Source organism: Phalaenopsis equestris, unplaced genomic scaffold, assembly GCF_001263595.1.
Source record: "Phalaenopsis equestris unplaced genomic scaffold, ASM126359v1 Scaffold000094, whole genome shotgun sequence".
NCBI classification, from domain to species: domain Eukaryota; kingdom Viridiplantae; phylum Streptophyta; class Magnoliopsida; order Asparagales; family Orchidaceae; genus Phalaenopsis; species Phalaenopsis equestris.
In genome coordinates, this window is record NW_018164536.1 from 4,813,875 (window position 1) to 4,827,365 (window position 13,491).

Consider the following 13,491-nt stretch of genomic DNA (forward strand, 5'->3'; position numbering starts at 1 on the left):
TGCATGCAAAGTAAGAGAAGAAATCAGAACGGTGCATCAACAAGCTTAGCCTTAAAAGGAAAGGAGCATTTACATACATGCCACCCAATTCCTATGTATTTACAAATCTCGTTAACATATCTATTTTTACATTTATACCACCTACATTTATACCACCCAAATCTTTCATATCACATCAAAAATACGACTTTTTAACTTTTAAAAGTGAAATACTCATTTTTCTGTGTAGGTAACGCGGCATATATGTAACAAATTGACAGTTTAGATGTTAGATATGTAAAAATATAGGAATTAAGCTGTATGCATGTAAATGTTTCTTATGCCACATGCCAAACCTATTCTTACCCAAAGGCCTTCAGCGGAGCTAAAATACCATGTATGCCCATATTTTCAATGGTATCATCAACACCATTTGCCTATTATGCAATAAAGTAATTCCAAATAAGATGGATATAAGCATTCACGAAGATTAGGAAAAATATATAGATAATTTTTTTACTTACAGGGATAGTCCCAAATACAGCTGGAATGACCCTATCAGTTTCAGGCATGGAGTCAACAATGTCTTTCAACGTGATCTTCTGTTTCTTCAGCCACTCTTCAAATGGCTGAGCTAATGAATATTGCTTCTTCAATGCATCATCATCAACAACAACATGATTTTCAAAATCCACTAATAACATCATTCCTGGATTAAGTCGTCCTTTCCTCAAAACATCTTCAGGAGGAATGTCAACAACACCAACTTCGCTCGCCATGATTACTCGTCCACTATAAGTGATATAAAAGCGACCGGGTCTCAAACCATTGCGATCCAATGTGGCTCCGAGATAACGACCATCGGTAACTGCATTCAATTATCAAAAAGTTGAATAAGAATCAAGGTGTCAAGATAACTTGAAGTCAAGATGAGAACGGATGGTCGGACGATAAAATTAGATAGTACTAACAAATAAATAACATTTCACAAAAATATTTAATTTTAAAAGAGTCACTAATTTACAAAACTTATTAAATATCATCAAACAAGTTACAAAAGATCATCCAGATTAAAACAGCGTTAAAAACAAGTGAAACTAAACATGAAAATAAAACGATGCTGCATATATTCAAAATTTCTTCTGCTTCTATAATTGAACTCCCTCATGTCACTCATATGATCGGTTATCTCAGCATATATTCAAAATTTCTTCTCCTATAATCGAACTCCCTCATGTCACTCATATGATCGGTTATCTCAAACTGATATTTATTATTATTACTATTTATTTCTCAATAATTACATAAAGCAACCTAATACAATGTAAGTGAAACATTACATGATACTAGAGCAGGTCCATCCCATGGTTCCATGAGTGCTGAAAAATATTCATAGAGTGCCTTTCTTTCTGGCTCCATGTTATGATCATTTTGCCAAGCTTCAGGAATCATCATCATGACAGCTTCTGGAAGATCTCTCCCAGCTCTCAATAGAAGCTCGAGGACACCATCGAAAGCACCTAAGATGATTAATAGCTACCGTTAATTTATTTCAAGCAGCTGAAAATAGCATGCAATTACATTACCAACTCCCATAGATTTAACAAATAAAATCTAAGCTATATGAAAAATGCACAACCAGTATACATAATAGTGTCAACTACTCTTTTATCTCATTTCCTATTTGGCTTCATGCATGAATAAGATTGAAGTAAGGAAGTATAAGCATATATTCAAAACAAGTGCAATTAATGGTGTAAATGCGCAGCCACAAGCTAAGATGCTAAGGGAAACCTGAATCTGATGAGCTAACATCCACGATAGGTAAGAGTTTCTTCATTTCATCCTTGGATAAGCCCAAATTCTTGCACTTCATAAGACCTTCACGTGCCTTCATCCTTGATTGAAAATTGAGTGACATAAATCAGATTCAAACTACGAATGAAGGGGAAATGGGGGTGAAAAAAGAATCAAACATAAGGAATGAATAGTTAGATGTATTGGTCTGAAGTATACCAATTTACATTCCCTCTAAGCGTATTAATTTCTCCATTATGTCCCAAAACACGCATAGGTTGAGCACGATCCCAGCTGGGAAAGGTATTGGTGGAAAATCGAGAGTGAACCTGCACGGGTATAATAACTCACACGTCAACCCAGGTATTTCTGCCTAGTACCAAATCCACTAAAATTCAGGCTAAAATAAACATCTCAAGCAATTCTACACCAAGACACGTATAAGAACAAGAAGCCTAGCAAATCTTCATCGCCAATACAAAAATATCATTAAAACCCTAGGCTACCTTGACCACATATTATTTCCTTTCCACCTCCAGCAATGCTTTAGGAAGTGACCATTTTTAGCACTGCGTCAGGACTCTGCAACATGGTTTACTACACATCAACTATTAAGGGTTTTCACCATTTTACCCAAGGCATGCACAATACCCGTATTCAAATGATATATAATAGAAGAATAGCATAACTAATTCAAAGTTATCTGCCTTAAAAACGATCTTTTAGCTTCAAATCTGTTACCAGAGAGTTCCCCTTTCCCCTGTAGCTTGCTGTTAAATGAGACTTTGTGCATATAGGAGATTGTCAGGCAGGCAAATATTTACCAGGGCCATGTAACTTGTAAACCTTTCATCACCAAGATCTGCATAATAATAGTTTTTCAACTGAATTGGCTTCAGCTGTCCTTTATAAACCACGGTCCTGCGATATCCCGAAATAGTATGATTTAACAAACGACTTGAAATTCATCCTTAAAAAATAGGTAAGAAAAGGTGATAGTGAGGCAGAAAGGAATTTAAAGAACAAAAAAAGAGGGAGAGAGAATGGAATACATAAAAGGAAAATTCAACTCACTCCATTTTTCTTATATGCATTCAATAAAAAAAATCAAGGCATCAAACATGTAACATCCAACTTTGAGAAAACATATAAAATATTGACAATTGTAAAATATATCTTAATTTTTGGATTCCCCAAAATGAGAGCGAACCAATTTTATATAATTCTGCATCTTGAATCAATTACTATGATATATAGCACTATACATGTATTATAAAATGTATGTAGAGAAATAAATTGGTGCAAGTCTGCAGCACGTTGATTGAGATAGATACTCCATCTTTGCTCCGCACCATTGCCTAGAAATTGGCTTCATCTTTAACACAATCATGCCCACCAACTATGCCTCTCCTGCTGAGTTTTGCTCTTGAACCGGGTCCCGATGTGCTGGATCTGAACCACTTGAACCGGAATTGGAGTTGGCTTAATTATCCCTTAATTAATCCTAATATTTTCCTAATCCCTTCTTACTGTTCCAGCCGACTCTCTCCCACACAAAACTACGCATCCAACGGCTGAGATGAAAGCAGATGGCCAGGATTCAATTGAATCTAAGATAAATACCACATCTCACTTCATTTCTGCCCTCGCCCACCATCAGTTCAACATGCCTAAAATCCTGCGATCGCGGGATTGTAGCGCAGACGGGGCAAGCGGAAAAGAGGGCCGAAAGCTGCGATTGGAGTTCTGGGAAGAAAACTGGTAAGGGATGCCTAATCTTTAAGCCATTAGAACATTCATTTCCTTCAAATTGGCTTCATCTTTAACACAATCATGCCCACCAACTATGCCTCTCCTGCTGAGTTTTGCTCTTGAACCGGGTCCCGATGTGCTGGATCTGAACCACTTGAACCGGAATTGGAGTTGGCTTAATTATCCCTTAATTAATCCTAATATTTTCCTAATCCCTTCTTACTGTTCCAGCCGACTCTCTCCCACACAAAACGACGCATCCAACGGCTGAGATGAAAGCAGATGGCTAGGATTCAATTGAATCTAAGTTAAATACCACATCTCACTTCATTTCTGCCCTCGCCCACCATCAGTTCAGCATGCCTAAAATCCTGCGATCGCGGGATTGTAGCGCAGACGGCGCAAGCGGAAAAGAGGGCCGAAAGCTGCGATTGGAGTTCTGGGAAGAAAACTGGTAAGGGATGCCTAATCTTTAAGCCATTAGAACATTCATTTCCTTCCCGACGATTCATTTTTGACATTTGACACGAATTGAAGCACATTTTCGTTCCTTGTCACTGTAGCGGGAGGTGCAATAGAGTCGAAAGAGACGAACTTGGATTTTTGAACTTTCAACGGGACAGTTAGCGGGAAATAAACGAAGAGTGGGGAAGAAAGAAAGGAAGAGAGGAATAGAAGAATTCTTTAAGGATAGAATTCAGGCAGGGAAGACCTTTTGAGGTAAGTATTAGCAAGTAAAATGTAATTAGGATTAAATTAAGATTTAGGCCATCAATTGTATGAATTTCTAAAGGGAGTATGATTCAAGGTGGTTAATACTAGGCACAGTGCTCTATGTGAAATTGAGAAAACTCATCGTGAGATTGCTTCATCAATTCATTCAAAATAGTAGAGTGCTAAATTAAGAATAATATATGCCTCTAGGTTTTCTATATGATTTATTATGATGTATGAATGCATTTAAAGTTTTTGTATATTGATGAATACACACACATCATTATAAGCAATGTCGGCATTAAATTGACACTGACAATATGTATGATTTAGCTATTTTATTGTAATGATTAGTATGTTTATGAAATATTCGCTTATAGGTATTTTTATCATGTGATTTATGTATATGAGTTATGATTTGCCTATGATGAATGTTTCTTACAGGAATATCAATTGTTGTGATATTTAGGCTATTACATGAATAACTGCAAGTGCGATTATGAGATTCCCGACTCCTGATATTTTAACAGGCATGAAAATCTGAGAATCATTAAGTATTAGAAATAGACAAAAAGTTGAAAATTATTGGTGAGCTAAAACAAGCTCACCAAAATGTCTATTGATAAATATTTTATCGGGAGGCTTTCAACATTTATCATAGTTAATGTAGTATTCGAGCTAGATGATGACCAAATAACATGACATAAAAATAATCAAGGTCTATACAATTACAAGTGACATTTTTAATATGACTTTATATAATTATAAAATCCTTAAGGATACGACTATGATTGCACATAATGGATAAAATGTATGATTACTAATGTTACTACTGATTCCTGCTTTTTATTTCCTTTTACTTTGCATATCTAATATGAATTAAGCATGTTCATTTTTATGATTTCATGATATGCATATGACTTACATATGATCATGTGTGTTGCTTCTTTCCATCAATAAAATCTTATTTTAACATTGATTATTTTGTTGAGCTTGTTTTAGCTCACTATTATGCTATTGACTTTCAAGGAGAGGTAATGAACACAAAGTCGAGTAGTCAGGTGTAAGGTTATACATCTTTTATCTTATAGTTTTGAATGTTGTCCAAACTTTTGGATGCAAACTTTTATTATTTTGGACTTAGTTTTATATATTTTTTGGTGAAATAATTTTCCACACTTCCAAATATATGTAAATGTGAATAAATTAAGCATTGAAAGTATTATAAATATTTGTAACGATTAAGTAAGATTAATACATTATTCACTGAATTATGATTGTGCAACTCAGGATAAGTGTTTGTGAGAATTTATAATGATTGAGTTGTCCCCAACTATCACACCATGGTTGAACCTAAATAAGGGGGTCATTTGTGGTGTGATAAGAGTTGTAGTTTTTTTTTATTTAGTTAAATTGTATAAATGTGACACCCAATGCTAGGGGTATAACTAAGTCAAGCTAACTCGTGAGTTAGCTCAAGCACAGCTCGATAAGTGGCTCATGAGCTAAGCTCAATAAGCTAACAACCAGCTCAAATCAGCCCCAACTCGACTAGTTAACTCGTAACCAGGCTCGTTTAACACGTTTAAAACAAAATACTATTATAAAATTGCTGGATTTTTAGAAAGATTATATTTCTAGTATCTTATATTATTAGTTTTTCCTACTGTTAGGATTTAAAATTATTGGTATGTCATAATTTCGATTTCCTTCTTTTTTTATGAGTAGTTATGACTGATTTTATTGTTTTCCTGTATGGGAAACACCCCCTCCATTTATTTTGTAATTATCTTTTGTGAAATTAAAAAGGAATAATTATTTTCCCCCACCTTAATCACGTGTTGACTGTCCTCTTGGGTTCGCCCAATACCATCATTTTCAGCACCAACTCCTCGGAACTGGGTTAGATAGGAAGGCAAGGACTAGATCATGACTATTTTACCTAATTGGGAAGGCAAAATTGGATCGCAAACCCCTTCGTGATATAGTTGTGATTAGAGCCAGCTGCAAGGGCAACAACCAGAGTGTGATACAAACATGATTCAAGCCAAAGGTGTTCAGAGACCTAGTATCATGCAACACAGTTTTCAACCTAGGTTTTGTTTTACGACTCCTGTTATCAATTTCCTTGAATAAGCACATAAGAGGTAAAGAGGAAGGCTCTTGTCGCGGTTTCCTCATGATTCAGTCGTTGAGGATTCTAGACCTACCACGACATAGAAGATATCAAATCCTTCTTGTTGCCCTCCTTTCATGCCATAAATTATTCTCAGTGTGAGGCTTCTTTCCTGCAGGGACTCTCCCCACCACCTGTGCCTTCTTATCTTTCTTTTCCATTGATTTTTTTTTCGCAACGGGCAATTAAGCACGGACAAGGATATGGGGACACGAACACAATGCAACGGGATAATCAAACACTACATAAATGAAAAAAATTGGATATGACACATCATTGACACGTTTTAACATTTAATTAATTATTAATATAAAAAATATTTTTTTTTTCATTATTTTTTATTAAAAGCATCACAACACGAATTATACAAAAGTTAAAATTTAACTTCATAAATTTAATTTATTATAAAAACTCATACTTATGAAAATTAATTTTTAAAATTATATATAAAATGTTTCAAAATAATTCATCCAATTTATAATATGACTTATCTACTAAAATTTAAAAAATCTTATGATTATAAATAGGGAATTACTAATGCTCGGCTTCGACGAATATTGATGCACCCTCAATGCTCGATTTTAACAATTGTTATAACATGACGTTTGATGGGATGGTTTCGACTATAAGGTATAATTAAAACTATACATATATTTATAATTTTCTAATTCCTGGGTTGCATTTTCTTGAAATTATATTAAGCTCACATTTGATGTGGTGTTGAGGTGTGACCCAAATATGTTCAAGCCTGAAAATTTTTTAGGCATATATTTTGTAGTGTGGAAAAGTGCAGGACGTGTCAGACAAATGTCGGTGTGATATGTATCCGACACGAATATGCCACATTTTTAGAAACATTGGTGCTACATAGGCGGCGGGCTTCTAGGCAACAAACTTCTCTGCTTAGCTTTAGGCGCCAAAATAACTCACAAAAAAATCGACTCATTTTATTAGGACTCATTCATTTCTCTCCTTTGATGATGTCGTACAAGTCAGCAATGACCAGTGCCCAAAAAAAATATGTTGCTATTGGTTCCAATAATTCTATAACTAATTCTCCCTACTCATGGTGGTGTGAGCATTGCAAAAAATTATGTCATACATATGTTGGAAGCTTCATGATAAACCTGCAAATTGGAAACAAAAATCTAAACGTGAAGCTCGGGTCCATCAAAGCTACCACTCAAGAGTCTTCTACCAACTTTAGATGTTTCATCAAGGAGCAATTAGAGCACATGCGCAAGTTATTTCAATCTCTAAAATTGTCACTAACTCCGTCTTAATCTTCAAGTAGAATGTTAACTCTTTAGTCACAACATTGTTAGATATTATCCTTAATTTTATTCATTATTGGATAATTAATTCTAGCACAACTAGTCATATAACTGGTTGTTATAAATTATTCTCATCCTATTCTAGCACAACTGATCATATGACAGGTTGCTCTAAACTATTCTCATCTTATAGACCTCATACAAACAATAAATGATTAAAATTATTGGATAATTGATTCTAACACAAATAATCATATGACTAATTGTTCTAAATTATTCTCATCCTATAGGCCTGATACAAACAATAAATGGTTAAAATTGTTGATGGTTCCCAATCCGATAATTGTCGGGATAGGAACTATCAAACTCATCTCGTTGTTAACCCTTTGAGATGTGTTACATTTTCTCAATTTGTCTTATAATCTATTGTCCATTAACAAAATATTTTTTTATTATAAGTGTCAAATTAATTTATACTATTCTTATTGTGAGTTTCAAGAATTGACAATGCTAAGGAAAAATATGAACTATTATTTTAATGATAAACTTGATGCGAATAGACAATGTCAAAATACTTGTTAAAATTCTAATTTTATTTTTAAAGATAATGATATTAAAGTGCATTATAAATTAGATCATCCTAATTTCATTATTGAAAATTCTTGTTTCCCAGATTATTTTAAAATAAAAAATTTCTCACTTTTAAATATGAAGTATATCAGTTTATTGAATATCATCGCATGTCTTTTCCTCCCCAAATTTACAAACCAACAATACATTTTACTTTGATTTATATTGATATTTGGGATCCTTGTAAACATCTTTCACACTTTGAAAAAAAAAAAAAAAGATTTGTAACATTTACTCATGATTACAAAAGATTAAATTTGGTGTATTTATTTAAAGGAAAGTCTGAACTGGAAATAAATTTCAAAAACTTCTATACAATGGTGCAAACATAATTTTAAAAAATTATTGAAATATTATGAAGTGATAATGACCGAGATTATTTCACAATTATTTTGGGTCAATTTTTTTTTAAAAAATGAATAGTTTATTAAAGTTCATGTGTTGACAACCCACAACAAAATGGTGTGACTTAGAGAAAAACAAACTCTTATTGGAAGTTACTCGGGCATTATTATTTACAAATTAAATGCCAAAATATTTTTAGGGTGAAGTTGTCCTTACTGCTATATTTTAATTTAATAGAAGGTTCAATAAAGTTTTCAACTTTGAAAACCTTTTTATGTTTTTCAAAAAATTTACCAAACAAATCGACTTTCTTCTTTACCTTTAAATACATTTGAGAGTACTGTATTTGTTCACATTAATAATCATAATCAAAGAAAACTTGAACCCCGAGCCAAAAATTGTGTTTGTTGTTTATGCTCCCACCCAAAAGGGGTATAAATATTTTGATCATATTTCTAAAAAAATGTTAGTTTCTATGAATGTCACTATTTGCATTACATCTTTTTTCACCTCATCTTCATGGGATGAGAGACAAAACAAAGATTCAGCTATTATTTTTCATGACTTTCTTCAAACCAAAAACTTACAAAATAATCTATCTCCAATCTTCATTGATTCACCTGAAAATTAAAGCTATATTATAGCGAGAGTAAGTGAAGCAAGTGTTTTAGATATCGAAGACGTTTCTGATAATCTTACAATATTCATAAACCCATAGCTAATAAAGAAGAAACAGAAAAAAAAACTATGACAATGATGATATTATATACTCACGACAAAGGACAACTCAAAAGAAAGTATTTACGAATAATTGCATTGGTCAGAAGCCTTTGCATTGCGGTCCAGGAATCATTACGTAATGTCCTCGTTGAACATTTGCCTCATAATCAATTCACTTCATCTTTGAAGTTTGAATCTTGCAGTTTTGAACCTGAGTCCAGCCCTAATCATAAATCTAATGATTTCAATCAACTCATTGATGTTGGTAAAGGGCTGAGGTCTTGCAGCCAACATCCATTATTTTATTATGTGGCATATGAAAATCTCTCACCCATTTTTCAGACTTTTACTTCACATTTGTCTTGTATAGATATTCATAATACTGTGTAAGATACTCTGAAAGTTTTCGAGTGAAGGGAGGTTGTCTTGGAGGAGATGAAAACTTTGGGAAAAATGACGTAGGAAATTGTTGATCTACCTAAAAGGAAGAAAATTGTTAGATGCAAATGAGTATTTATACTCAAATATAATTCTGATAACTCTCTAGAGCGGCACAAGGCTCGACTGATTGTTAAGTGATTCACCATACATACAACATTGATTACTTAGAGACATTTGACTTAGTCGCAAAACTAAACTCTATAAAACTTCTTATGTGACTTGCAATTGATTTTAAATGGCCCCTACAATAGTTGGATATAAAAAATGTATTTCTCAATGGAGAGTACATAAGTACACCTCCAGGATTTAGTGAGAAGTTTGACACAAAGGTGTGTCAACTAAAAAGTTGTTTATATTAATTAAAATAGTAGTCGAAAGCGTGTTTGAAAAATATACACTATTTATTAAGGGTATATTCAAGGACAAGGAGATCATAGAATATTATTCAGACATTTAAAGGATAGAAAAATAGTCATATTGATTGTGTATTCGGAAGATATAATTCTCACCGAAGATGAAGTACATAAAATAAACCATTTGAACACTTCCCTCTCATCAATTTTTTAGACCAAGAACTTGGGATCTCTGAGATATATATTTTTGGCATGGAGGTTGCTAGATCCAAGAAAGGGATCATTGTTTCTCAATGTAAATACATTCTTGAACTTATGAAGGTTGCTAGATCGAAGAAAGGGATCATTGTTTCTCAATGTAAATATATTCTTGAACTTCTAAATAAAAATTGAGATGAGTGATTGTAGATTTACAGACACTCAATTGATCCAAATTAGAAACTAGAATATGAAAAGAAAAGTAACCCAATGAATACATTTTAACATCAACAGTTGGTGAGAAAGTAGTATACTTATCACATACACGACCAGGCCTCGCCCTTGATTTAAGTTGGGTTTATCAATTTATGCATTTGCCCTCTAAGAAATACCTTGAAGTAGTTAACATGACTTTCAGAGACCTAAAAAGTACATCAAGTAAAGGCTTACTCTTTCACAAGACCACACAATAGAACATAGAGACATACAATTGATGCAGATTGGTTGGGCTCAGTTAATGATTGGAGATCGATGTCTAGACACTGTACTTATGTCAGGAAAACTCTGGTTACATGAATAAGCAAGAAACAATATGTAGTGACAAAGAGTCGTGCAGAGGCAAAATATCAAGCAATGGCTAATGGAGTACGTGAAATGTTATAAGTAAATAGAATTCTTGAAGAGTTGCGAATCCCGAAGAACATGTCAATGAAGGTACATTGTGACAACAAATCTGTCATAAGCATTGCAGAAAATTCGACGCAACATGATCACACAAAACATATAGAGATTGACAAACACTTTATAAAAGACAAGATTGATTGTGGAGTAATTTACATACCATTTGTCTCTACTATTCAATAAATAACAGATATCTTCACCGAAAAACTGTTTAAACCTAATTTGAAGCTCCTTTTAAGTAAGTTGGGAATGATGGATATCTATGCCCCCAGTGTTAAATTTTTAGAAATATTTTATATTTAGTGTCTTCTATTATTAGTATTTTCTAATTTTAAGATTTAGAATTATTGAAATGTCATTATTTTGATTTCCTTCTTTTATTATGAGTTATGGCTGATTTTATTGTTTTCATAATATGGGCGTCATCCCCCTCTGTTTATCTTGTAATTGTTTTCTATGAAATGGAAGATAAATAATTATTTTTTCTCTCTCAAAATCTACAAAAATATACCAGAATTATATCAAATTTCGAGACTTTATTTTAAATAATTAAAAAACATTTAAAAGATTATATTTTACCTTTAATATCAAGTGATTTCATATTATTTATTTTCTAATTGTTCCATTTATCATTTTATTATAACATTAGCTTAAATTAATATTATTTTCTCTATTTCATAATAAAAAAGCCAACTCCACCTCGATTAATTAATCATACTCAAGCTCAAGTTGAGGGTGGCTGAAGTTCAACTTGCACAACAAAGAAAAGTGTTTTTTGGTACCAATAAACGAAGAAGAGAAGAAGATGAAAACGGATGGTGCTGGTCATGTATTAACAATGGAAAAATCACCTGGAAGATAAGGAACATATGTAGAAGTCCCTTGCACCACCATGTTGGAGATCTAAAGCAGCCCGAATAGCTGACATAGAAAACCTTCTTAATATGTACATCTAAATCATAGAACAGAGAATATCAGGTCAAAACTTTAGCAGTAAGATATGTGCTTCCCGTGCACATGAAGCCGATGAATTGAAAAGAGATTATACCTGCTGTTCAAAATCAATATTTGATCCCAAACGTGGTTTCAGGAACACTTGTTCAATGATTGGCTCTGTCTGAAGAGCAGACTGCCCCAAATCTGAATTATCAGTAGGCACTCGTCGCCAGCCAATAACCTCATGCCCCAATGACACAGCAACCTGCAGCGCAGATGAAAGTTTCAAACATCCAAGGAAAAATTGAAAACTCAATAACAATGGAATCATACAAAATTTTATTTCTTAAATCTGATTGGGAGTCTATAAAATGAAGTTTGTCTAATCAAGGATACACGAACACTGCAAAATATATAAAAAAAGGGTGCAATTTAAATACTGTATAGATTTACAAGATAAAAATGGAGTATTTTGGGATCTCAGATTTTTACTCCAAGTGATTTTTGAGAATTTGCTTCCTTGAGTACTTAAGTTGCTGCTTACAGGCTTTTCGATCAGACCCAAAGATATTGTGCAGTATCATCAAGGACTTCAATACTTTCAATTTGCTGCTTTAATTTCATTTATGGGCCTTGTGGGAGTTGTCCTATTACAATCTTCTGGGAGGCACCCAAGAAAGCACTCAAAGGTTGAAGAAGCAGCAGGAGTCCCTCTTCCTTGGCATCTAAAAGGCCCTTCTTGCCATCAAAGGGAAAGAACTTAAAATTAAGATAGGCAAGCCAATCACAATCACCAATCATGTTCTCCTCAAAGAACCAAGAGGCAACCTCAGTATGAAGATAATGAGGGGCTTCACCAAAAAGATACTTCTCAAGTTAAGACACGCACTCCATAAGATTAATATCTTATAAAGGATGTGGCATAACGAGCATGGGGTGCAAGCTCTACAGTTAGGTTTCCCTCAAAAAAACCCTCTACGACTAAGCAGCAGAGAGGAATCCCAAAACAAGCCAACCACAAATATCCACTAGTTCATCATAAAAGATACAAAGGGAAATCTTCTCTCAAAAAATCCACCTTGAGTTATGAAAAGAGTTCCAAAAAGATTCAAAAAATATGATATAACGTGGACATTGATTGGTTCCGCATGGAAATACAACTCCCAAAGCTCCAACGCAGAAAGATTCCAGTGAGCATCTAAAAAGATCAAAGGCTTTACTCATAATATACTTCATATAATCAAGAAAAAGGGGCTTCCCAAAGAAAGTTTTAAGCTGCATAAATCTCTCCATAAATTACTGCAGAAAGAATTGCTCAAAAATCTACTTTGTACATTCATAACATGGGCTTAAACAAGGGCCTATAAACCGAGGGTTTCATAAGTCCAATGTTTAAGATTACTGACTTGATATCAAAGATTTGTCATTGGATTTTTTGGGCTTAAGATATGCATGGTTGCCTCAACTATTAGAGCTTAGTGAATCAACAAAGCAC

The 13,491-nt window shown here is 33.6% G+C and overlaps 1 protein-coding gene across 2 annotated transcripts in view; it reads right to left on the minus strand.

Moving 5' to 3' along the window:
- Positions 1-12,342, minus strand: part of LOC110020245 (glutamate synthase 1 [NADH], chloroplastic) — a 28,464-nt gene extending 16,122 nt beyond the window's left edge. Inside the window, exons 1-8 of one of the 2 annotated variants that reach the window (XM_020718275.1) lie at positions 12,109-12,342; positions 11,912-12,012; positions 2,601-2,697; positions 1,996-2,105; positions 1,774-1,877; positions 1,320-1,499; positions 504-847; positions 346-416 (exon numbers count right to left, since the gene is read on the minus strand). In XM_020718275.1, coding sequence (XP_020573934.1) covers positions 346-416; positions 504-847; positions 1,320-1,499; positions 1,774-1,877; positions 1,996-2,105; positions 2,601-2,697; positions 11,912-12,012; positions 12,109-12,327 — 1,226 coding nt within the window. In that variant the 5' untranslated portion in view covers positions 12,328-12,342. Of the gene's footprint in view, positions 1-345; positions 417-503; positions 848-1,319; positions 1,500-1,773; positions 1,878-1,995; positions 2,106-2,600; positions 2,698-11,911; positions 12,013-12,108 lie in introns of those variants that run through there. The other variant, XM_020718276.1, reaches the window with a different exon arrangement.
- Between the last annotated feature and the right edge of the window lie 1,149 nt (positions 12,343-13,491).